The 24997-nt window shown below is 47.7% G+C and overlaps 2 protein-coding genes and 1 long non-coding RNA gene across 15 annotated transcripts in view; 1 reads left to right on the top strand and 2 right to left on the bottom strand.

Moving 5' to 3' along the window:
- The window catches only part of Dnajc5 (DnaJ heat shock protein family (Hsp40) member C5), a 44314-nt gene extending 40803 nt beyond the window's left edge, over positions 1-3511 (bottom strand). Inside the window, exon 1 of one of the 2 annotated variants that reach the window (XR_002212205.2) lies at positions 3364-3511. The gene's annotated coding sequence lies outside the window, so the exon portion shown is untranslated. The remainder of the gene's footprint in view (positions 1-3363) is intronic. The other variant, XM_020161031.2, reaches the window with a different exon arrangement.
- An 87-nt stretch (positions 3512-3598) lies between these two features.
- Positions 3599-10577, top strand: LOC141423446 (uncharacterized). The gene is made up of 2 exons (XR_012448347.1): positions 3599-4263; positions 4357-10577. It is a non-coding gene; the product is annotated as an uncharacterized lncRNA (long non-coding RNA).
- Tpd52l2 (TPD52 like 2) lies at positions 8247-23406 on the bottom strand. 12 transcript variants are annotated; one of them, XM_074075186.1, is made up of 9 exons: positions 23331-23405; positions 19750-19895; positions 18114-18262; positions 17202-17261; positions 13273-13374; positions 11194-11220; positions 10155-10196; positions 9110-9158; positions 8247-8558 (listed from the first exon to the last, which is right to left on the bottom strand). In XM_074075186.1, the coding sequence occupies exons 1-9, from the start codon at positions 23359-23361 to the stop codon at positions 8463-8465; spliced, it is 702 nt and encodes a 233-aa protein (XP_073931287.1). In that variant the 5' UTR covers positions 23362-23405; the 3' UTR covers positions 8247-8462. The 12 variants fall into 12 exon arrangements, with proteins under 12 accessions (XP_073931287.1, XP_020016613.2, XP_073931289.1 ...); XM_020161024.2 differs by having other exon boundaries at positions 23212-23374; XM_074075188.1 differs by lacking the exon at positions 17202-17261 and having other exon boundaries at positions 23331-23406.
- Between the last annotated feature and the right edge of the window lie 1591 nt (positions 23407-24997).

The following is a 24997-nucleotide window of genomic DNA, read 5'->3' as shown; positions in this document are numbered from 1 at the left end:
AAGAAGTCCTGATCTCATAAGCTGTAATACTGTCCTCTTTTAGGAAGCAAAGTCTAACAGGTTCTGCTGACGTTCAGAGGGAAGGTCTATATCAGAACAGGAGGTGTCTAACAAAGGACCATACTCCCAAGACCATTAACAGGATTCTACAGCACAGAAGAATGAGCCCCATTTAAAAAGAGTTCTACTTTTTTTGTGTGTGTGGTGGTGCTAGGAATTGAATCTAGAACCTGGCATATGTGCTTTGTCACTGTGCTACACCCCTAACTCTGAATGCTACATTTTTAATTGCTCAACATACCACGCAAAGAGCCACAAGGGAAACTCACAAGAGCCACCAAGAAAGGCTAAGGGTCCTCCTGTGCAGGACTAGTCTTCATTTCCATACAAATGCTTCTAAACCAGTCCTCTGAGGACTGGTTTCCTTACGGAGGAAAAAAAACTGCTTCCATTTGCTGATACAGTTCCCCCATAACATTATATATTCCAAACCCACAAATAGTACTCATCTTAGTCTTTGACTTTAGAAGCAAATCTTAAACTCTACCTTCTCATGATCCCCAGCCTCATACATTTTAGACATTCATTCAATAAACATCCGCTGAGCATCTATTATATACTTCAGGCAACAATGTGAGCATCATGTTACTGGCTTTAAAGATATAACACTGGCAGAATGTTATAGGATTCGGCAAGATGTAGGTGGTCAAAGAACAAAATAAGCCTGGTTCCAAAGCCCTGAGTTCAAGTTCCAGGTCTGACGCTTATTACCAGTGAGACCTTGAGCAAGCAAGACCACCCAGAGATACCCCACTCTGCAAGAAAAGGAGACTCATGAGCAAAAATAGGCTAGAACTGTATAGTATCTGTTCAAACCCTAACATACTAAAGAATCATCTCAGAAATACAAGGAAACCCACTCACTGCACTCTGAGTTTAGGTGGGCAGGAAGCAAAGCTTCTGCAAAGGACGTGAGATGCCTTTAGTCACAAAGAAGGCTCTGCTGAGCTTTCATAACACCCCAGATAATGAGCTGAGGGCATCAGTAACTGCTTACTCTCATGCTAGGAGCCGTGGTGCTTACCTGAAATCCCACACTCAGGGCTAAAGCAGGAGGAATGCAAGTTCTAGGCCAGTGTGGGCTACAAGACCCTATCTCAAAAAAAAAAAGAAGTGCTTCAGAAGAACTGAAGAGCCAGGCAGATGACCCCACCACACTCTCTCAGTCACCTTACCTCTCAACAGAGTACAAGTAAACAAAGACAAAATTTCTAAGATTATTATCAGTGGCAGACTTTTAAAAAGCTTTTTAACTTTGAAATGATTACAGATCAAAAGTTGTAAAAGGATTTACAGGAAATTTTTTTTGTTTGCAGTACTGGGGTTTGAACTCAGGGCTTCACACATGCTAGGCAAGCACTCTTATCACTTGAGAAGTCTTTTTTTGCTCTGGTTATTTCAGAGATAGAATCTTGCATTTTGTCCAGGCAGATCATGATCCTCCTCACTGGGATGACAGGTGCACACCACTGCACCCAGCTATTGGTTGAGATGGGGGCTTGTGAATTCCCTACTTGGGACTGGCCTCGAACCAAGGTCCTCCTAATCTCAGCTTCCCAAGTAGTTAAGATTATAGACATGAGCCACCAGCACCAGGCTACAGAGAAGTTCTAAATACTTCTGACCCACTCTTAACTGGCTGCCCTTTCCCCAGTGGGTAGAAAAGTTAGTGGTTCTGCCCAGGGGACAAGATACTTACCATACATCTTTCAAGAGCCTTGTGCCTCTAAAGTACTCCGCAGCCTCCCACAATGATCTCTGGGTGTTAAGGCCATCATATAGCACAGTTACTTCTAAGCTCCCCATTTTCATCCATTCAATAAATATTTACTGGGCACACACTATGTGCTACACCATGTGTTCTTTGAAAAACAATCTTCCCATTAACCTTACTTCATAGAAAAATGTTAAATGTTAAATATATTAAATAGGACATTGGCAAGATCCAAGTGTTTGGCAAAATTAAACAAGGAAAGAAAACAAGAAATAGGTGAAAAGCTGAAATTGTTAGGGGAGTCAGGGAATGTGTTTCAGAGCCTTGAGGGGTAAAGTGAGTGTTCCAGGCAGACTCAAGGATGGAGTCATCAGTTTAGTTTGTTCAGACACCAACAAAAAGGCTGCTGGGGAAGGGGGCAGAGTTAGTCAGGGGACTCAGATCTCAGACCCTACAGGGGCTGATAGGCCACCCCTCCCCACCAAGGGTCTGCATTCAGAGGCTATACTGGCTCCACCCCTGGTTGGCAACAACACAGTAAGCCAGAGCCACCCTGAGTCCTATAACACCAACACAGGTGACAGGACATGAGAACACACTGGGTTAGAAACTTCCCCAAAGACCTTAAGACTGGGCTTCTAATTTCTTCTGGACAGATCACTCTTTCCAGAAACTCACCAGGACATTTTAAAAAGAGAGGGAAGCAAACAAATGAATAAAATATCTTAGAACCAGTGGTTCAGTTTTGCCTCTAGGCAACCAAGATGGATCAATATAACTTTTTGTTATTAAAACAAGTTATTTATTAATCAGACAAGTGACTGACAATTGAGACATAGTGGCTATTAGGCTACAACCAGCTGGTTAGCACGTCCAACGAACAACCTACATCTTCCTCCCATGTCCAAATATGAAAACAAAATAAAGCTGAAACTTCTGCTTTCTTTTCCCATAAAACAAAACCGAACGAATTCTGAGAAATCATCTCTCAGGCACATGGAAAAGTCCTTAATCCTCCACTTAATTCGACAAATTGGAGTCTGAATAGATGAGTTCCTAATGCTCTCCTAAACAGTACAATACAAAGCACTGCTTAAAATGTCGCTGTAAAGCAAGTAATTTTTTTGCAAGTCAAATGCTTTTGGACGATAGTTAAGAGGCAATTTTCCTCTCCCCAGACTGTGACTATGACCAGGGACTCAATCACCCGGCTCCCTAAGCCACAGATTCCAGCGTCGCGTAACCCCGCGGCGCGGCCGCGCGCGAGGACCCGGGTTGGACCAGGGTTGGCCTGGGTTGGCCCGGAAAGCCCCGGCGCCGCCCCGCCTCCGCGCAAGGCCGAAGCCGGCCTCGCGTCGCCCAGGGCCGGGCCTCGACCGCAGGCCCGGCCCGGATGATCGACCTCGCCGCCAGCCGAGAGTCGCCGTCATTTCCGGCTGCGGGAGCCCTCAGCACTCAGCCTTCTCACCCCGCTCTCCGCGGCCGCGGCCCTCAGACGGCTCCCCTCACCTTCGACCAGACTCCCGCGGCCCTAGCCCCGCGCCTCCGCTTGACTTGAGGCCAGCCTAGACGGCCCGCAACCAGCTCACCTGTTCGCCCACCCGCCCGCCGGCTCCGCTCCCCACTCCGCGGCGCTGCTGGGCAGCCGGCCGACACGCTCTTCGGCCAGGGGATCCCGGGCGGCGGCGGCGGCGGCGGCAGAGGGCGCGGGAGCAGCACCGGCAGCGGCGGGGACGCGCACGCTCACGCACGCACCCGCACCGGTGCGCGTGCTCCCGGAAGGACGTGAGCCACCGCACCCCCGTGAGCGCGCATGCGCCGAGCACGCCACGCGGAGGTTCCGCCCATACGAAGGCGGAGTCCCTGTGACAGCCCAGAGCAGAGGCTCCGCCTCCCAGGTAGGCGGAGCCCCAACTGACAGCCAACGGGCGGGGTTCTAAGGTGGTGGGCGGAGCTAGCATCCCCGGAGCCGGAAGCTCCCACCGCCCGGCAGGGGCAGGAGTGAATCGCGGAGGCGGAGCCAGTCTTCCTGGACTTCAGGTGTCCTCAGGTGGTCCTGTGTCCTGAAAGGTAGACAAGTGGTTCACAGCGCCGCACGGAAAAAGTGAGGATTTTATCTTGCAGTTGAATTTGTTCAGTGCTTTATCTAAGGGTGAGAAAGTGTTCTAGTCTTTGTCAAAGAACTGAAGAGGGAGATGGCAGGGAGATCCTCGCCCCCAATCGCGAGCCACTGGCGTGGTATTGACATTGTCTCATCTCTGGAAAGCTTCGAGAAGGGACTTCCGCCAATACCCAGCTCCCTTCACGGAATCACCTACAAACAATGGCGTGCTGGGGCAGGAGAGCTTCCACTCCGCCTCCCGATGTGTCACCTCGTTCATCCTGTCAATCCGACCCGCTGAGGAAAAGGAACTTGGTCACTCCTGCCTGTCACTCCCTGTAACTAACCGTCTCACCATTTCTAGTGCTACTCTGTGTTCCTTAAGCGGGTAAGTGCCACTTTTCATTCCAGTTATACAACCTTTACAGCCAGTGCTCCTGCAGCCTGTCACTCTTGCCCATTGACTGTTTTCTTTTAAAAGCATAAAGGAGATGACATCTAAGGCTTCCACGACACACTGAGTAAAATCCAAAGTTAAGAGAACAGCCCACTCCATCCTGAGTCTTCCTCTGCCTTCGTCCTTTATGTCACTGCCATCTTGCTGATCTTGAGTTGCCATGCTTGTTTCGTCCCAGAGCCTGTCCGCTGCAAACATCTCAGAAAGCCTCCTAGCAGGTATTAAACTGTGCAACATCAAGCAGGCAGCAAAGAAAGGACTATGAAAAACAAGAACCAGAAAGGCCAGGTTGATAGCCGTGTTTATTGACTCAAAAGAATGAAATATTGTGAGCCAGAATTGGAGACAAAATAGACCTGGTACCAATTCAGTCTGTGTTGTGGGCTGCAAGAATGAATGAATCGGGCTTGAGTCCCTCTGGTACCTAGTAGTTCCATTTTAGGAATATTCTTCTAAGAAAACATTCCCAAATGTACAAAAAATTATGTGCACTAACATACTCATGGTGGCATTATCTGTAATAATGAAAATGAAAACCTGCACGGTATACAAACAGATTATAGCTTTTTAAAATGTGTATGGGACCAGGTGTGGTGATGCCTAACTACAATCCCAACTACACGGGAGTCCAGCACCAGACAAAAACCTAAGACCCTATCCAAAAAATAGCCAAAGCAAAAGGGACTGTAGGCATAGCTCAAGTAGAGCATCTGCTTAGAAAGTGCAAGGCCCCAAGTTCAAATCCCGGTACTCCCCCCACCACCACACACAAAACTACACAGAGGACACAGAACACAGAAAGTGTGATTACTCCGGACAGTAAAATATGCAAAAGTATGATGTATAAAATGTGATTATAAATGATTATAAATAAGTGAGACAACTTCTTAGGAGACAATAAGGAAGATACCTGACAAGTGTTGGCAGTGGTTAGTTTTGGGGTCTCATGTTTACCTCTGATGCATCAGGCCCTATGCTAAGTGTTTTATTCACCTTAAGCTCTTTACCTGGATGAGGCAGATAAACAGCATCATCATTCCGAAGCTTCAGGTGTGACTGCTGCTCTCCACTGCTAGTCCTTCCAAATGTGCCCTAGCTCCACCTGCTCCACTTGCTCCAGTCCTTAAAGCTCCTGAAGCACTTAATCGTACCTCATCTTACAAGAGCCAAAGTTACTTAGGGAAACACATCTTCCCCAAGTGGAAATGCAAAGTCCTTGAGGTCTGGGTTCACATGGATTCATCCTTGTATCCCACAAGGCTTAGCAGACTCTTACCCACAAAACATTTAACGTATTTGCTTAATAAACAAAGACTGCATGGAAATCACTTCCAAATATAAATTAGGCTTTCCAGCTTTTGTTACCACCAGCTCACTGTTGTAGTGAGATATATGCACTGCATGACTCACAGCCACTTAAAGTTCCCCTGCTGTTGTATCTGGATCAATACTCCTAGTTCTAATCCCCCAACAGAGCCAGAAGGGGACATATGGAGACAACCAGAGGCAGCAAAGAATGGGCTGGGACACTCTGCCCCCACCAAGAGTCTTTATAGGTGAAGTAGTGAGCCCTGCAGAGTACACTATCATTAGGAAGGAGAAGCAGGGTGTACATTACCTGTCACCTTAAGTGGGAAGGAGAGGAGAATGAGAATACATATTCATATTCTCGTGTTTTTGGATGAAGAAACACTATAAGGATGAACAATAAGAGTCACCATAGATGGTGGCTGGGGAATGTTTCTGAGCACTCCTTTGTATTTAGCTTTTAGCTTTTAAAACTGTAAATAAATTACCTTAAAATTCATAATAACAAAGGAGTCCTTGCATCACCCTCGGACCCCCCTCCCCAACCAGTCACATGCACACCCACTCACTCCCAATCTGACACCTCTCTTAAAGGAGAGGTGAGCTTTCCCATGGCTGCTGATCAGGCCTGATGTTCCAGGCCAGACCTGGTTCCTGCCCCTACCTCATGTGGGAGCCATTCCCCATCCAACCCATGCCCCAGTCCTTCTGACCTGAGTCAACAACTCCAACTTGTTCACTCAGAATTTTAAGGATTTCAATTACTCACTTATCTCAAATGGTCCCTCATCTGTGAGCATTGGGTAACACATGCCTTTCCACAGCCCTCAAGCTACTGGCCCAGAGTAGAATCTTCTTTCCAATGCCCACTTCTTCCCAGTGAGCTACCAGCAGCTCACTGGATGTGACCCAGCCTCACAGCAAGGGTCAGCAATGGTGCTTTCCCAAAGTCCCTGGCTCTATACTACAACAGCTCAACTAGAATCCAGCTAGAGGTAGCAGGGTGGGGGGCAGGCAGGAAGGTTCCTTTGGTAGAGACAATCCTGACTAGCTGTCCTCCGGAGTACAGGCTCAATCCAAAAGCTGGCATGTTCCGCTTTCAGAGTTGGCTTCACACAGCTCTATCCATTTGTATTCATAACATCAAAGATTTACAGTTTGTACCTGTGATTGCCTCCTGACTGCCTTTCCCAAAGTGGTCTTATGACAGCAAGGACTTGTATGCTGATTTACTCTCTACTCTTGTCATTATCCCAAAATACACACCAAAGAAGAGGGCATGGATATTCCCCTAAAGGAATGCTTTATTTACAAGTTTCCCATTATTCATTGTAGGAAGATACATCAGTAACCTGCATTCTTGCCCCTCACCACTGAGTTTTTCAACCCTGGAAAAAGGACACCAAGTGGTGTCCTTCCCTGGCTCCTGCATCCTTGTTATATGTGCAGTGCGTATATCCCCAAGGATGTCCAAAGTGGTCAAGTACACTCGAGTCACCAGAGGACACATCACACTCTATCAAACCAGACACTGTGAACTAAGCAGTCCCTTCCCTCCTGGGAGTGTACAGATATGCACATAGCAGGCAAGATCTTAGTACCCTGCTGAGAGCCACTAAGGCACAGAGCTTCTCTTCTACTTCAGACCACGCCTCTCGACATGCAATGAGAGAGGCTTCCAGGGTGGGCAATTTAAAAACAGAAACAAAATTTTTATAGCTCCTGAGAATAGGTGACAGCAGAGTTCTGGCTGATCCCATAATCCATCCCTAGCCTGACCTGCGGGATTGGGGTTCTGTTTCTCGTTCATTCTACCTGCAGTGAACAGGTAAGCTTGAGCCACCAACTAGAGCCATGCCAGCCAGGCCAGACCCAGTCAAGGCAACACATATTGTTCATGGGGTGCTGAAGACAGCCTTCCTACCCCACCAGCACAGTAGCCCTGTGGGCGAGGGTGGGGAGCCAGTGGAAGCTGCCAGTCTTTGAAAGAACCAAGTTTTGCACAATAAGAGAGGTTTTAGTGAAATTAAAACACACTACAGGTACAGGCAGGGTACAACACAGGCCTGATGTAAAATTCTACATAGTGCTCAAAATCCATTAAAGAACCCTCAGTTTTATATATAAAAAGATTATAAACAAAGCATAAGGCGATATAAGGCTTGAATTCTAGCTTGAGTCCAAAGAAATAATATTCTCTAACAATGAGGCTAAAGCTTTTTTGCCTAATTTTAATTTTTGAGAAGTCCATTGCATTTAAAAAATAGTGAATCTGCTTCTGTCAAAGCCAGGTCATTAGTGTAACAATTAGGCAGCTGCTGACAATGTTTCCTTTCTAGGGTCTCAGAAAATGAACAGTTTTCTAAATCAGCATCTCAAGATTAAAAACTTTGACCAGGCATTCTCAGATGAGTGTATTCCTTCTGAGATAGAGAAGGAGGACAGGCCAGAGAATGCCACTCATTTTATACTCACAACGCTTTTCTTTCTCTCCAAGTTCTAGTGAGCTAATGAGATTTCCAAAGAGAACACGGGCTTTGGCTCAATACCCCTGCAGCCCTCCACCCTGCCCACTTCCTGTGGCCCTGGAAAGGATGGCACAGTGATTAGCTTCATCTATGAACTTTAGTGTAAAACATCTATGTACAAGACTTTGTTCTCTAACTCATGCGAAGGCAGCAGCCACATCTGCATGATGGGCACGACTGTCCTCAAAACCAGCTGTTGGCCGGCCCTGGCTGGTTGCTGGGTTGCTCAGAGTGGCGGCTGTGATGATGAGGGTGTGCTTGCATGTGCTCTGTGGCTGATGAGCTACTACAGGCTTAGAAAGGCGCGTGATCCTGCAGAGGCTGGTCACCACTCCCTGCTGGGGAAGGGAGGCTGTCGCTGCCATTCTCTCTGCCACCTACAACCTTAGACTACAAAAGAAAAAAGATCAAGAAAGGTAACTTGAGACAGAGCATACACACAAGATAGGTTCCAGCCTATGCTCAATTCTCTACATAGGTTTATGCAACATAAACACTGCTCAGCCATGAAAAGGAACAAATCACTGGCAGGCAACAACCTGAACAGGTCCCTGGGGAATTATGCAGAGTTGAGAGAAAGAAAATCCCAGAAGGCTACATACTGTGAGACTCCACTTAACTAACTTCCTTGAAATGACAAAATTACAGAGATGGAGAACAGATTTAGGGGCTGGCAGGGCTACAGAGACACAGGGTGATACTTGTGGGCATGCATGTTGTGTTTTTGTGCCCTGGTCATGAGACTGCACCCAAGTTCTGCAAGATGTCATCACTGGAGGAAATGATATGAAAGGTACAAGGACATCTCTGCAGGACTTCCTGAAATAAGTCTCTAACTTATAATAATATAATAACCTATTATTATTGAGTCTACAATAATAAATAAGTTGATGTGACAGGTTACGCCTCGTTACAAGAACCAACAGCCTAGGGACAGTTACCTTTATGGTCCCCACACGGTCCTCAAATGACTTGAAGGTTGCAGAGTTCCTTTAAAGAAAGAGGGGAGATGTGTTAATGTGAAGAGGAACACACATTGTTGTTGCCCTCCTCAAGCTGAAGGGACTCATGGATAGGATCATGTCTATAAGGATCCCTGACTGAAGGAAACCTGAACTCTTGCTGCAAAAAACGTGATACACCAGAAAGGGGGTTGGATGTCCTGCAGAGTCCAGGAGGGCAATTTTGGGGCTCCCCAGGTCAGGCTCAGATGTCACACAGTAACACTGCAAACTCCCACTGTGTAGTAGGCAAGATGCCCTGCACATCCCTGCTGCACTCTAAATGGACATCTTTGACTGGGTTGGGGGTATAGCTCAGTGGTAGAATGTTCCCCTAGCATACACAGGCCCATCCCCAGCACTGGGAAAAAACAAAAACAAGCAAACAAAAACAACCTTGGCTCTTTTGCACTGGAGCTATGGGAAGTCCTATATGTTTATCTCTCAAAGAAGCCAAATAACAGGAAAAACAAGGACAATTCTATAACAGCAGAGGGGTAAGGAGGCAGAGAAACCAGGCCAGTCCCCAGCCCACTGGTCCTCACACAACTTGGTCGCCTAACAGTCTCCATGATGAGGATGGGTTCAGCTGAGTTGGACTGCACCTGACCAAACAGACAACACTGCAGGTATTCCCAGGGGGTTCTGAAACACAAGGCCTCTGGAGAGAGCCTGACGTGGAGATGCCAGCCTCTCTACCTTCTCCCTGCTAACCCCATAGGCACCCAGGGCTAGAATTTGCAAAGTTCAGGGCAGTACTATTTCACAGAATGGTCCCTCTAGAGGACTCAGGAAAGGAGCCTCACTCCTACTAGGTCTTCCACACTAGCCTAGAGGTGGTCTTTCCCAGCCTTTAGCTGTCAGGAATTTGTTGCAGGAATGTGGTCCCGTATTGGGGAGTATAGGAAGTAAAAGATGTAACTGGTAGAGCTGCCCCACCCCTACCCAGAGGCAGCTCTGGGCAACAGAAGCAGGCGTACTTTACCTCATGACCGGCATACTTATGGAGTGGCGGATGGAGTAACTGCTGCTTGGAAGCATGGTGGAAGCAGAGAAGGAAGCAAGAGTTAGCACAGGGCACCAGACTGCCACACACTCGCCAGCTTAGCTCACATATAAACCGACTTCAAAAGGGGGGAAGAGGTGGGACCTCACTCCCAGCAAAGATGAAACAAGCTGCTGGCCCCTCCACATTATGTCCAGAAGGAAAACCACCCCAGGCCCCTCTCTTGGACTCTGAGGGAGGTCCAAGGTTGCCCAGCAATGTGGTACTGCTGATGCAGAGCATTAAAATAGAAAAACTATAAAGAAACCTAGGCCTGGGGTTTCTGGAAACATTCGGTCCACACAGCCTTCCAATATCCTCACAGGTAAATGATCTCTTGGCAAAAGAGAAACACCCAAGCAAGTTAAGTGAAAATATTTAAAGTCACAGATTGCTCTTGATTTGGCTCCATATCTCCCAGTAACAGCTTAAGAGGGTGTGGTAATCTGCACAGTATAGACACAGGGAGTAAATCCCTGGAGGAATATCTAAGGATTCTTAGGGAATAAATGAGAGACAAACTCAGCCTAAGGGACAGGACTGCTTGTCAGGAAGTAAGGAAACAGGACCTGCATCTGAAAAGGTAGAGAACAGAAGGACAGGTTGGGCATCAACTCCTATATGAGTGCTTTTCTTCAGGAATAAGCTAAGGTGTTAACACTGAGATATAGTCACTGTTTTGAGGTCAGGTCAGTCACTCCCTGCCCCAGAAGCAGGGAGCTGACACATGCCCACCTGAAGCACCCAGAGGGGACAGACATATCAGGTGGGCCAGTGGAGTCACCTCTATGTGGACCATACTGCTGGCCAACAGTCTTGAAAACAGCAGCTGCCTGCTGGGTGCTGACCTAATGGAAGGGGACTTTCATTACACTGGCTTGCCCACTTCTACCCAGCATTGTTTCCATGGGCTGCCCGAGTCTACCCTGCCCTGATTCAGAGAAAAGCCTTCCACGGGTGTATCCAGGGTCAGTCTTACCTAAAGGAATGTGAGAATGGATGAGCCCTGCATGGTGGCAGCAGGAGGAAAGAAGAAAGACAGCGTTAACCAAAGAAGGCCAGTGCCAAACAAGGCCCTTCTCCTATTCACCCCCCAACCCCACACCAGCCAGTGCTCACACTGGCAGGGATGGAATAATATGTGTCCCCATCCTGACTCTACAAGAGACTCACAAGAGAGCACATCTGGCAACCATATGGCCATGGCACTGCTCCTGAGCATGGTCATAAGTACAAGAGGTTCTGTGTTCACAATGTTTGGAGGTTAAAGGGGAGATGTGCCAGTGAGCCAGCTAGGCTGAACCAGAACCTCAGGTCCGCAGAATAAACTGTATTCTCTGAGGCTGAACAGGAACACAAGTACCATAAAAGGACCTAGAACATGCTCAGAGCCAAGCACTTCTACTCTAAGTTCTGTCACCACAGAATACAACCTGGAAATGTGCACGTCCAAGGGCAGCTGCTGGCACAGGGACAACACAGCTGGCCACTCCTCCACCTCTAACATACCAGAAGCCAAAAAGAAGCCATTCCCAACATGGAAGAAATCACTGAACAATGCACACACCATTCCCCGGGTGGAAGTGGAATCAGCTCTTGTTCAAAATCATCAAGCCAACTGTAACCTGATGTAAACCATTCTGACCCGCTTTCCCCTCCCCATCACCTCAGGTCCCAGGGCACACCAGAGGCCTCTCAGGTCAGGGATGCTCCAGGACAGAACCATCACGGACGCAGACATGGGCAGCTAGCTCAAAGGACTTGGACTCAAGGGTCAGAAAGGACCACAGGGATTATCTACCTATGAATTCATGCTGTCAAGTCTCCTGAATCTGATTCTCATTCTCAAGAAGCCCTGAACTCACAGCCTGTATACCTAAGCCCATGGGCCTATATCTCAGAAACCATTACAACTATCTGGTGAAATGACGGGGATCTGCCATGGCCCCAAGAGGTAAGAGTTCACAACATCACTACTAATACCAACAAGGGAACATACAAGCAAACAAGAAACCCTTCAGGCACCTTGAACACAGTCAGCTACCTGGAGAGAGCTGGATCCTCTGACTTGGTCCTAAGGCCCCTGCTCACCTTGGCTGGACCATTCATGCCAGAACAGTGAGACCAGTCATGCAGACAGGGCTGTCTTAGCATTACTGCCTGCCACAGTCCAGAGGCTACACACTCCAGGGTCAGCAGCAAATCTCACTTCTATGAGCTGAGAATGGAAGGTGTAATCCTTGTCAGAGAAGGAGCAACAGAGAAATGGGAGTATGTACTTGTGCTCCTAAAGAAAAGCAAGCCATAGAAGAATGCCAATCAAAATGGCTAACAGTCATGCCCATTGGTACCAACAGCTCTACCCACCCATCAGATTTCCACCAGGATACTATAAACAAATTCAGAAGGGCGTGAGAACACTAAAATGAGCAAGCATCCCAGAAGTAAAAGCAAGTGCTCCTCCCAGAGGTATGGCTTAGACAAAGCAGACACTTGTGTTAATAGAACACTCTGGGTAAAATGGGTATTTTTAGGAAGGAATTGATAGCAGCTTTCCATTGTGGCACTGGGGCAACCCTGCCTCAGCTCCATGGCAGACCCTTGAATAAGATGAGATAGCAGTAGTGGAAGGTAAGCCTGTCACCAGGCTTATTACCGTGTAGCTCAGGTGTCCCTAAGCCAGGCAGACACCTAAGGAAATACCATGCTGAGGACTGGTCCAAGAGACAGCTTGTGTTCTGCTCAAATTCATACCCCATTCCATTCTGACCCCAATTCACAGGCTATGTCACTGCCTCTTCAATGGACCTCCAGGGAGAAGAACCCTCCCTACCTGTCCCAAGCATCAGAGGCTGCCTCATGAACTAATGATCATCTATTTCTTGAGAAATGTAGAAATGACCAAAGACAGACTGCAGGAGGCAAAGGAACCCCCACAGAGATGTACACTGGTCCAGGCCTGGCCTCCCCTAGGCTGTGCATCTGAGCTCTGGATGGTGGCAGGCCTACCAGAGTTTCCAGTTGCTAACCACACTATTTGACCAGCTGAGGGTCTTACCTCATATCTCCGAGCTTTCTGCTGATAGCAGAGCCCATGGTGGACAGGGCAGCAGACGTCTTCTGTCCTGCCTGTGAGAGAGTTTCCTGGGTCTTCTTATAGCTGAAAAAGACACATCTGTTAGACCAAACAAACAGCAAGGGCAGCCACAACCTATCACCCAGGAAACATACCTCAGGGAGCTCCCCCGAGAGAGAGGCAGGGAGGAGTCTGGCAGGTGGTGAGCCCTCACTAGATTGCCATAGAGGGGTGATGTTCCTCTGCTCCCAGCAGCCTGCACACTGCATGCTCACTTCACTGCATCTTGCAGTAGTTTGACCTCTATCTCACCTGATATTTAGCCCGCTCACATCTTCTCAAAGCACCTCTCACTGCTTGGGAAATGTAACACTTGCCTGCTAAAAAGAAAGCAAGGCACAAAGACACTGGGTCTGGCTACACACCTGGGTGGTCAATGCCTGAACAACAGAAGCCAGGAAAATTCTCAGCTCCCTGAACAGGTTCAAGGCTTCCCTTTCCTCTTCTCACATAAGATAGTCTTCTGAGGTGAGAAAACAAAAGCTCAAATGCACCCATCTGGATGTCCCCTATGTGAACTGGCACCTCTGCAGTGCCTTCTTGAGTCGAAGAGACTCCACCCTTGGGCACTATCTGTGCAAAGCTCTTCCAAAACCTGGGACCATCCTGTTCTCACACCCCCTCCATAGTGCAAAAATGTGGTCTTGGCCCACAGCATAGGCTGCCACTCTCATCTCCTCCTACATTCATCCACACATGGGCACATCACACCTAGACATCACTCTGTGACCTTGACACCAGCAGAAAGGGTACATGGGTAACAGGGACACTCTGGGGTCCACCATGAAAGCCAATACTTCGAATTGCTGGCTTTTGTCCAGCTGCCACCACAAACAAAAGACATAGCAGCCTCTACCACAACAAAGTTCATAACCAAACCCCAAATTCAAGGTCTTCAGATCACAGTACTTCACTGAGATAGCCTGGAAGAACTTGAAGCTTAGTTGAAAGTAAATGGGGACTTTGTTAGGCCAGCTGATACAACCAGAGTGACCTGAAGAGCTATTCCCAGAAAATATGGCCAAACCTGCGGGATAGCAGCTGACCATCCTCCCCAGAAGATGAGGCTCCTCTGGTCCCTGTTGGTGTTACCAGGTCATAGCAAGTACTAATAGGTCTTTCAAGCCCTTCCTCCCATGCCCTACCCCTACTTCCTGCAGGAGGCCCCATAAGAGTGCCTGCCAGTCACCTGGCACTTTTCTGCCAAAGGCAGAGGAAACAAGATTCTCTGCAAACAATAGACTATACCAGAAACAAGGTGTTTTCCAGGTTCAAAGTAACTAAGGACTGGCAATATTCAGTTGCAGAAATAAAAATTTAGGATTTCCAGTGCCTTAAAAAACAAAAAGAAGAAATACAGCCAGGTTTGGTGGCATACACCTATAAATTCCAGCACTTGAGAAACTGAGGCAAGAGGACTTCAAGTTTGAGATCAGTCTGGACTAGCCCAGAAAAGAAAAGAAAAATTATTAGCTAGGGTCTCTGTCCCTTCCATGAACTCTAGTTCTGCAGGCCCAAATCAAGAGCTTCTGGCAGGGCTGGGGATGTAGCTCAGGGGTTAAGTGTTTTGCCTAGCATGCACAAGGCCCTAAGTTTGATCCCCAGTACCAAAAAAAAAAGCCTCTGTCATTCAGACACATACACATTCCTTGGTGCCCTGGGAGTCACCACATGACATGGATGGGAAGGCTGAGCCATTGGCTGTGCCACCCCAGCCAGTTCTCTTTGAGAGTTACTTAGTCTCTTAGAAGAAGAGTACAGGACAGACAGCAGGTTCCTCCTGCTTGCTGTGAGCCATTGTGGCTGTCAGCCAGTGTGAAGATCGACAGATGTCCTTTTCTCTCCCCATCTAAGTCTTCCTTTCCAGACTGCGCCACTTTCACAAAGGCCGACCAGAAGGTGCCAGCTCCCTGGTCACAGCAACTAGTCCAGTGAGACACACCTGGGCCACCTTATTAGGTTACAAAGCTGGAAGCAGGAGATCCTCTCTCCCAGGTGAGTCCTCTTACTTCACTCTTCAGCTGACACTCTCTTTAGTTGTGCTATCACCTGCAACCCAAAGAACTCAAACTGGACCAACTAGCAACTTCAGAGCTAAGAGTGGTCTGCTCTTGGAATTGGGGTTTTAGTCTTATCTGCCTGTAAAAGGAATACTACTGGGCTGGAGGTATAGCTCAAATGGTAGAGCATTTGCCTAGCAAGTGTGAAGCCCTGAGTTCAAACCCCAGTACCTCCAATAAATAAATAAAAATAAAAAGCCCATCTTACAGTTCATGATGGAATACAAGGTAACAGTTTCACGACCCACATATGCATGGCTGTTCACACATACAGAAGTGGCTAGCTAAGAAAGGAAGGCCCCAGCAGCATCTCAGTTGTGTAGGCACAGCAGAGGGCAGACATTCACACCACCTACTGAGCTGCACTCCTGTTTGAGTCCTCCAAGGGTACTGCTGGCTGGAAGGAATCCACAAACATGTGGCTCAGGAAAGTCAAGAAGCTTGCTTCCATCACCTTCCCCCGTAAAAGCTCCAGGCAGTTGAATCCTGCCAACAGCCCATCTCCTGAAGCCTGACCAGGATAGGCTCCAACCAGGCAAAGGATAAGGAGGAGCCAGCATCTTCAGCCCTCATTCCCAAAGCTACACTGTCCCCCTGGACTGTCAGTGCAGAAATGGCTCTAGCCATTGCTATGACAGCTTTTCCACCAACAGAGTCATGGGTGAGACCCCCAAAGGAATGGCCTCTGCCAGGCAAAGTGCTTGCCACACTTTCACACCAAGCCACAGGTTTCTCTCAGGAGATCAGAATTCTACGTGTTCTGAGCTCTTTGAGAAACTTTATCTGAGATAGTAGTCCAGCAGCTCTATGCCAGGTGGCTTCATGCATGCAACAGCACTGTCTCCTGAAATAATGTTCCAATTCTGCACTGTGAGCCTGTCCAGGGCCCTGATGGGAAGGGAATATCTGTTCCAGCACAACCTGAAGATAGTCTTCCCAGTGCTCCTACAACACCTAAGGCAACAAGTGGCTGCTGAACAAAAGCACGGGAACCACCAGAGCACCCTGGCACCTGCCTCCCACAGCACACGACCTAAGGTCCCACACAGCCGACCAAATTGATCCCAAGCACCTCCAAGGCATTTCCTTCAGCCCATGCATGGAAGGACAGCACTTCCTTCTAAACAAGAGACTACTCTAGATGTTCTCTTACTCACATCAAAGACATTAAAATCACACTAAGCACAGATAAATGACACGCTATTACTAGATTAAGGATCTCAAAACATTAGAAGGTACATTGAACTGCTGCTCTGACAGATACACATAATTCACACTCGGCTAACACTACAGGTAGTTGACAGTGCAGAGTTCCTAGACCACAGGACTTCACAATCCCACCTGCATGGCCACACACTCCTTCCCAAAGCACCCATCAGTCAAAGCACTAAGACCCCAAGGGCAGGAACTGAGTCTGTGGGGGAAGAAAAGAGAACAACAAACAAAGAACAAAATCAGGCCAGCTGATGTCCACCAAAGTTTGCTCACTGCCAAAAGCTGAGAAGCATCTACTACTCAGAAAAGCTTTCCAAGCCAAGCTCAGTCCCTGCATCTAAAGTGTGAGGGTTAGGTAGAGAGGAGCTTTAAGTTGATCTGCTGCCTGGATAAATTTTTTTCAGCTACTGTAGCTGTTCCAAAGGAGCTTAAAACATAGTTTCATTTGTACTTGGGAGGAGAAAGATAGCCAGAAAGCACCAAAAGGAAGTTGGTGCCAAGTGTGCACTGCCTCCCTGCCCCAGGGAGAATGGAGGGAAAGAACAGAGGAAGGGCGCTGACAGCACAGGCACTCACAGGTCAGACTGGGTCACTTTCTCATTCCACTCTCCAAGTTTCTCAGAAGTTTTCACATAGCTAAAAACAGAAAGTCTGTAGTGAATATTTAGAAGAAGGATTTCAATTCAGGCTTCAAGCTACAGATAAGATGCCAAGGGAGACACAGAAGGACCTCTTATCAGGATACCTGCTCTGAAGGCCACCAAGTACAGCTCAGAGCTGACCACTTCTCCTCCTGCCACACCATGAGAGCCCTTGGTCTTGGTGGCAGAAGGCTCCTAAGGAGGACACAGCTCATGGCTTAAATAGTCACCTTCTAGGACTCAAGACCCATAATGTTCTAGGATAGAAACTGCAGATGAAGTTTATGAAATGAGACTCCATCTTCCTTCTTCAAGACACAGCTTCTGGAAATGTCCCATCCCCCTACCTTGATGGATATTGTATCAAAGAAGTCATGTGACCACGACCATAGTAAAAGGCAGCATTGCCCAAATTCAGAGAGCTGAGTCATATGAGGATCAGCGATCCTGAGTTGTGACCCTGTTAGGCTCATGAGAAGGACTGATGTCCATTTCAGCAAACATAGAAAAGTCATTCTGATTGAGGACATAATTGGTACTCTGATCAATCTTGACCCTGAAATACTTTCTTCTTGTCAATTTCTGCTTACACAATTATATGATGTGCCCATCCACCTTTTCAAACACATGCAGACTCTACCTGTGAATAAACACAGGTACATTCCCTAAGTCAAGGACTCAAGGCCTCTTGGCTAGCTGCTCCCAGTAGGCTCACTCAACCCCTAGTGCTACACGGCAACTTATTCCCAAGCATTCATACCCTCCATCTCAAGACAGAAGCATAACCCTGGTGAGTACTTTCTCCAGCCAAAAGGGGCATCCCCAACACAGCGGGGTTGGTACCTACGCATTAGAGACCTGCACATCATGCCAGCTTCTAGACAGGTTTTGCTTCAGCCCCCCTAAGGTAGAGAGGCCAAGCCTCCTTTTTAGTTCTCCACAGTGCCTCTCCTTGGCTGCCAGGACCTGGCGCAGAGTGACAATTTCTTCTTCCACCTGCAAAGCATGCAGTAGACAATATGAGCCATCACTACTGCAGGAAGTAACCAACATCCTTATACATGCTACAGTGAGGCATCTCAGAATTACATAGGAGCTTCCCACTTACAGAAACATAACTCATCTTAGGAGTAGTGTCTATGATAACAGTCAGTTTTGCTTTAATCTAGCACCAGCACCCTAACTTCTGGAAAGCTGTCCATCCCTGTCAAGCTAAGTGGTTCTGCTAGGGCTGTCAATCACTGCACCCCACCCCAAGCAGTCTAAGGACTATCTCAGGACAACCAAGTGAGGCCTGGTAAAACTCTTCCTCATGACTGGGCATGGGTGTTAGGGCAGAAGCCCCCTTCCCTCTAGACTCTGGATCTGACTTGGACATAGCAGCTTACACTGTTGGCAGACAGGCCCCTGATGCACTATGCAGTGAGAAGGAAGCAAACTGACAGACAGCTAGACCAAGACCCAAGTGACAGAGAAATAGTTCTTATGACTACATTTGTGTTCTATAGGTAAGCTCCAGGCCATGGCAAAAGCCAGTTACACAAACCAAAAAGTAATTCTCTTTTGTGCATAAGGCAGTTTGAGATGGGTAACAGAAAGATTCCTGATTATGAGAACTTCAATTTTTTTTTTAAAGTGACTTCTGAAAGGAGCATCCTTTGAAGCTTTTCTGCTATAGAATGAGTTCTTGATAATTTCAGTTCTTCTGTTACTCAGTTCCTGTTATTTAGAATAGTGATTTACATAGCTATTCTAAAAAAAATTGCCTCTCATCAGAGCCTGACACCGTAGCTCACACCTGTAATCCAACTACTTTAGAAACTGAGATCAGGAGTAGTGCAGTTCAAGGCCAGCCTGAGCAAATAGTTCACAAAACCCCATCTCAATGGAAAAAGCTGGGCATAGTGATGCACATCTGTCATCCCAGCTACAGCAGAAATCTTAAAATAGGAGGACTGAGATCCAAGCTGGCCTGGGTAAAAACAGAGCCCCTATCTCAAAAATAATCAGAGCAAAGTGGTAGAGTGCCTGCCTAGCAAGTGCAGTGCCAAGCCCTGAGTTTAAAACCCCAGTACTACCAAGGAAAAAAAAAAAAAAAAAAAAAACACAGGAAAAGTTTCTTTCCTAAAAAAAGATCCAACGCAGATAGACTGGTGAGATTTTAAAAACGACTGTGAAGTGTTAATCCCAGTAGACAGCACACTCAGAGAGGCATCCATCTATGGGCACTCTCCTTGTGGAGCATCTACAAGTACCAGGCTGGGGCAGGAGGGAGGAGATCAAGTCCTGCCTCCTTTCACAGATGGCTCTAGGCCAATCCCTGGAGCTGGCAATATACAAAGAGGCTGCCTCATAATAGGGGGAACACAGAACAGATGGGTGGCCACTGGGACAATTCCTCTAGAACATAGGATGTGTCCTGCTCCCTTGACACAGGACCTTGACTCATAGTCACCCCAGGACAGACAACAAAGCCACAGCACCTTAGCAAGTTCAGCCCGGAGCTCCTCCTCCTCCACTTCTGTCAGGCCCTCCACAGCAGGAGTCCGGGCAGCCATACCTTGATCTACAGGGACGTCAGTCATGAAGTCAGACAGCACACCTTTGTTAGGAGAATTCAGGTTGATATCTGCAAAACACAAAATGGGGTCAGAAAGTGTCAAATAAGTTATTTCTCCACCAGGAAGAACAGGTGGCCAGGGAGAGAGAGGGGGAAGGAGACCATAGAGACCAGTCAGACCTCCTTTCTGAGAGGCCTATAAAGATAGTCAGCATTGAATGGAGGGCCACTACCTGTCAGGCATCTGAGACACAAACTCAATACTACTCAATACTGCCCTACTGCTGCTGGGGCACTAGAAATGTGGACCAACATGGCCAAATTCTAACTCTGGTTTCCCCAGTAAGAATACCATTTTCTGTGGCAGGAAATTTTTGCTTCAAAGAAAGCAGTCAGAGCTAACAGATCTTCCACGTTTTAGAGTGAAGAAACTTAATATGGCCATAAACACAAGTATCGCTTTCCACTCATTTGCCAGGGACATGCGAATGTTACATATAAGGAGTATGTGCTATTCATCTGGACCCTGAAAGAAGTTAGCAAAACAAAATTCTCCTTTAACCCCATTGTTGTTCCTCATCCCACAACCAGACCACCAGCATGTGCAGTGGTGGGTATACTGCCTCCATGGTCCAAATTCCTGCAGTAGCTATTTTTTCTTCACTTTAAGTACATCGTCTTAAAAACTAGAAGATACCACATAAGGAAAAATACTTGCCTTCAACTCTCTCCAACTCCAAACACATGACTATTGTTCAGTATTTTTATACATTCAGCATTGAAAAAATTAAAAAAAAAAGAGAACATTCAACAATTCAACATTGAAAATATCTTTTCTCTCTCTCTCTCTCTCTCTCTCTCTCTCTCTCTCTCTCCTCTCTCTCTCTCTTTCTCTCTCTCTTTGGCAGTACTGGAGTTGAACTTAGGGCTTCAAACTTGCTAGGCAGGCATTCTAGCACTTGGGCCATGCCTCCATCCCATATCTTCTCTCTTAACCAACACTTCCCATGAATAAACAGGCTTACAATAGTTTTTTGGTACATATAAGAGTAGCTTAAAATAAAAAGCATAAAGATTGGAAAAAAGGAAAGGTGTCTTTAATCCCAGGTAAATTTGTCAAATGTACATATTCTAAAAAGTCTACTAAAAACAGCACATAAATGCCCTGAAAACCAAAGGTGCTCTACTTAAAAGAATTTGGCTGCATCTTGTTCCTTCTCATGTCCCACACCACTGGAATTGTGCATTTCCTTAGCACAGATGCATACTAATTGAAGCATGCCTTCTTTTCTAGTCAACTGACTCATTTTAGCTTCCATGTGGTTTTTTGAGACAGGTTCTTGCTACATAGCCCAGGCAGTCCTAGAACTCTCAGTCCTCCTGCCTCAGCCTCCCAAGTGCTGGGATTATAGATGCACACCACCATGTCTGGCTGATCTGATTTTTAACTGAGATCAACCTTCATTATCTTACTTCATCATTTATATCCACTGTGCCTTAAGATCTCTATCATTTTTCTTCTATTTGAAAAAAAAATAAGTGAAAGCTCTCAGTTTCTATCTATAAAGCTAAAATTGGATTTCATGGAAATCACCCCAGATAGAAACTGGGCAGTTATCAAATATATGTCAGGCAACTTATAGTCATTCTGCAAGATACCAACCTCATCACAACCTTGCAAGTAGAAGCCATTCACATCCTGATTTTTAGAAGAGGCTGAGACCATGAAAATGTCTTACCAAAGGTATTATAAAGAATAAGTGAACAAGTAAGCAAGAACCCTCAATCCTGAGTCTCAGCTTGAAGAATGTATTCTCAAAGCCAGGCACGGTGGCTCACACCTGTAATCCCAGCTACTCAGGAAGCAGAGATCAGGAGAATGGAGGTTTGAAGACAGTCTGGTACTCCATTTCAACAAACAAGCTACACACGGTGTCACATACCTATAAGGTAATGGAAGTGGAAGGCTGTAGGTAGGAGGATCACAGCCCAGGTAAAAACATGAGATCCTATCAGAAAAATAACTGGGGATAGAATGTGGCTCAAATATAGAGCACTTGCTTAGCAAGTACAAAGCCCCAAAGTTGAAAAAAAAAAAACCCAATATATTCATCTGCAAAATGGGGTTAATACAAGGACCAATCCCAAAGGATTACTCTGAAGTTGTAAAAAGTCATTAGGATCCTGTCTGGCACTAGTAAGATCTCAGTGTTTTCTGTATTTCTTTCTTTTTTTTTTTTTTTTGTGGTCCTCAGGATCTAACTCAGAGTCTCACACATGCTAAGCAAGTACTCTACCGCTGTGCCACATCTCCAGCCCTATGATTCTTCTTCTTTTAACTGCCTATCTGCACATTTAAGTTATTCTCTCATTCTTCTTGTCATACGCAGTAAGTTTTTTTTTTCATTACAAATCTTTATTAGGATATATTCATTATTGGGGGGGAGAGCCCCGTGGTTCTTCAGAATCTCATGCTTGTGATGCTTAGCTAAATCAGAAATGCAAGTAAGACAATAAAAAGCCTCCTGAATTTATCAGAGCTGGAGACTTCTGATGGTCAACTATTTGTAAATAAGCATCAAAAGTAGAAAAAATTTCCAGACTATCAGAACCCAGGAAATAATATGTTGACACAGGGCAAACAGTAGGAAAACTTCCTGAACTTATCTTGTGTAGTTACGTCAATGCAGAAATTCAGCATCCCCTCTCTAGGACCCCAGAATGGACGACAGGCTTGTACCACCTTCTCACACGCCCCTCAGTGGCCACCTCACACTGACCTGGCTGGCTGTTCTGGAAACAAGCCCGAAGTGCTGGGTGTGCCCCTGACTCACTCCACCCTTCTCATGAGGCAACCCCGAAGCAGACTGAGCTACCAGCAGTGTTGCCACCCTAGGGGCGCCGAGCTGAACGCGAAGGCGGTTTCACCTCCCCTTCCTGTAGGGAGCCGCCCACAACGCCTCGGTCCCGGGCCAGCGCCAGGGGATGTCCCCGAGGGCCCTGCGCAGAAAGCGAGGGCGGCAGAGCCAGAAAAGGCCGGATTGGGGGCGAATGGCATGAAAGTTGCCTAGACTGAGGAATCCCCAACTTTGGGAATCAGCAGACGGCGCCGAGGAACCCTATCTCGGAGCGGTCCCAGGGGAGGCCACTGGAGGGAGAGAGAGAGAGAGAGAGAGAGAGAGAGAGAGCGCGCAAACATACACAACACACCGCGACCACAGTAAGCTTCAAGGTCAAGGACCTCCAAGCCTAAGAGGGGCCGTGGGGCTGGAGGGCAGAAGCTTCAGGGAACCGAGGAGAGGAGTCAAGACACGACCCTGGGGAGGGGCGGAGTGCCGGGTGGCCCGGGCCCATCTGCGGAGGAGGCGCCCGGCCCGGCAGGTACCTTGGCCCGCGGAGTCCATGTTCTGGCTGTGGCCGAGCCGCAGTTGGCGTCGGGGCCGGGGTCGCGGGCGCTGCAGGTGCCGAGCTGGCAGCACCAGGAGTCACCAGCCCAGTACTCACCAGCAGCGGAACTGCCGGGCCGCCGCGGCATTGCGTAATCAGCAATGCGCCTGCTCACTTCCGCTCGGGCTCGGGCTCCGCCCTCGTCCCGCCCTCGCAAAGCGGCGTCCAATGAGAATGTCCTCTGTCCCACTCTCGGCTTATCCGCTCCAACTTGATAGGCCGAAGTGACCGCCAAGCAGGAAGCTCAACCTGGGAATCCCTCTTAAATCCGCTCCACCTACGAGAAGCGCAGGTAGACCGGCTCGGTTTGCCACCCTCTGGGACAGGTGGGAGTACTGTGCAACAAGGCGCTGCCCAAGCCCGTGCTGGGCCCCATGGGACCCTCAGGGGATGTGAGGCTTCCCACGAGCGCTTCGGCAGACTCCGACCCCTACGATCCTTTCACTGTCCTTTCTTGTTTGTTTTTGCTTTTATTTTATTTTTTTGGTTTGTCCTTTTAATGAGAACTTTTTACTGTGTCAGGGTTGCGTAGAAAAAGACGAGACCGCGATTCGTCCTCTTGCCCTACAGGCGCAGTCGCCCTCCGACTCGGGTTCAAGACTCCTAGTCCAGGGCGTCTCCGATTGCCGGGTCCACTAGTGTGGACACTGCGGGGAGCCTTCGTGCGTTCCTGCAGTCCAACCCCGTGTGCGCACCCCGGTCTGTTCTCACTTTTCACAGCAACCTGTGAGCCAGCATCGACGTCCTCCCAATTTACAGACGAGAAAACAGAGACTAAAGTAACTTGCCCGAGGTCACTCAGCCCACCGAGGGGCTACCAAGATTCTGCAAGAGTCTGGAACAAGAGCACAGCTGACTTAAAAGGGGACGGGTGTGACCACTAGGAAACCCGGCTGCTAAAACAAGTCTCATAAACTTCATTTGGCCCCTAACTTGCTCCTGGAAGAAAATCTTTAAATGTTTATCACCCCTTTCAGAACTGATCCCTCTGGACTGCACTCACCCCACCCCCTTCCAGCCAGGCCCCTGAATGTACTAGTCCCCAGGCATGGAAGCATACCATTGCCCTTCCCTTCAGCTCACTCCCCGCCCCATGGGTGTGTATTCCTGGTCCTATTGCACAGGCCTAGGTGCTTAACCAGCATGGCCTTATCCTATGTCTGGGTTGCCTAATATGTCTTCTCTACTTGCCACCTTGCTCAACCCAAATTGGTCAGCCTCTGTCTGCAAGACTGGAAATGACAGGGACAGCCAGTAGACTGCTTCATGAAGTGACTGTATCACAAGAGGAGCAAAAGATTTGTCTCATTTTGTGTTGCATCCCTGAGCTATGAACAAGGCCTGGGCCAAAGGACACCCAGTTAGAAGAGATCCATACATGCATGGATCTCTAGGACCTATGCCACCCTGTGCACTTGCTACTCTGAGTCCACAGTCCCTCTGTGAGCCCCACCCCCATAGGATGTGTAGGTGGGATGGGTGTCCCGCACAGCAACTGGGAATATCCAGCTGACAATATTCAGCTGCTTAAAACCTGCAATATAGCCCTACAGTGTAATGTCCTCTTTTCACAGCTAGAGACAATTGTACACTTGAACACTCAACAAGCCAACCTCTTCCCAGGAGCCATCCTAGAACCCAGGCCAGGCAAAGGATGCTTCCATGTGACCCTATAGTTTTTTCCTAAGAGCCTTTTGCCATGATCAGACAGACATCCACCACAC

The sequence above is a fragment of the Castor canadensis genome, chromosome 5 (genome assembly GCF_047511655.1).
Source record: "Castor canadensis chromosome 5, mCasCan1.hap1v2, whole genome shotgun sequence".
Lineage (NCBI taxonomy): Eukaryota > Metazoa > Chordata > Mammalia > Rodentia > Castoridae > Castor > Castor canadensis.
Note: the sequence above shows the minus strand (reverse complement) of the source record. Positions and strands in the feature narration are given on the sequence as shown.

What these genes read in the sequence shown, in the direction of transcription:
- Tpd52l2 (XM_074075186.1), bottom strand. Translation starts at nt 23,361, where the DNA reads ATGCCGCGGCGGCCCGGCAGTTCCGCTGCTG. An exon ending in GATGTGCAGGTCTCTAATGC is followed by an intron (nt 17,262 to 18,113) that starts GTAGGTACCAAC and finishes TTCTGTTTTTAG; the next exon opens with CTATGTGAAAACTTCTGAGA. An exon ending in AGAAAGCTCGGAGATATGAG is followed by an intron (nt 11,221 to 13,272) that starts GTAAGACCCTCA and finishes GCCACCATGCAG; the next exon opens with GGCTCATCCATTCTCACATT.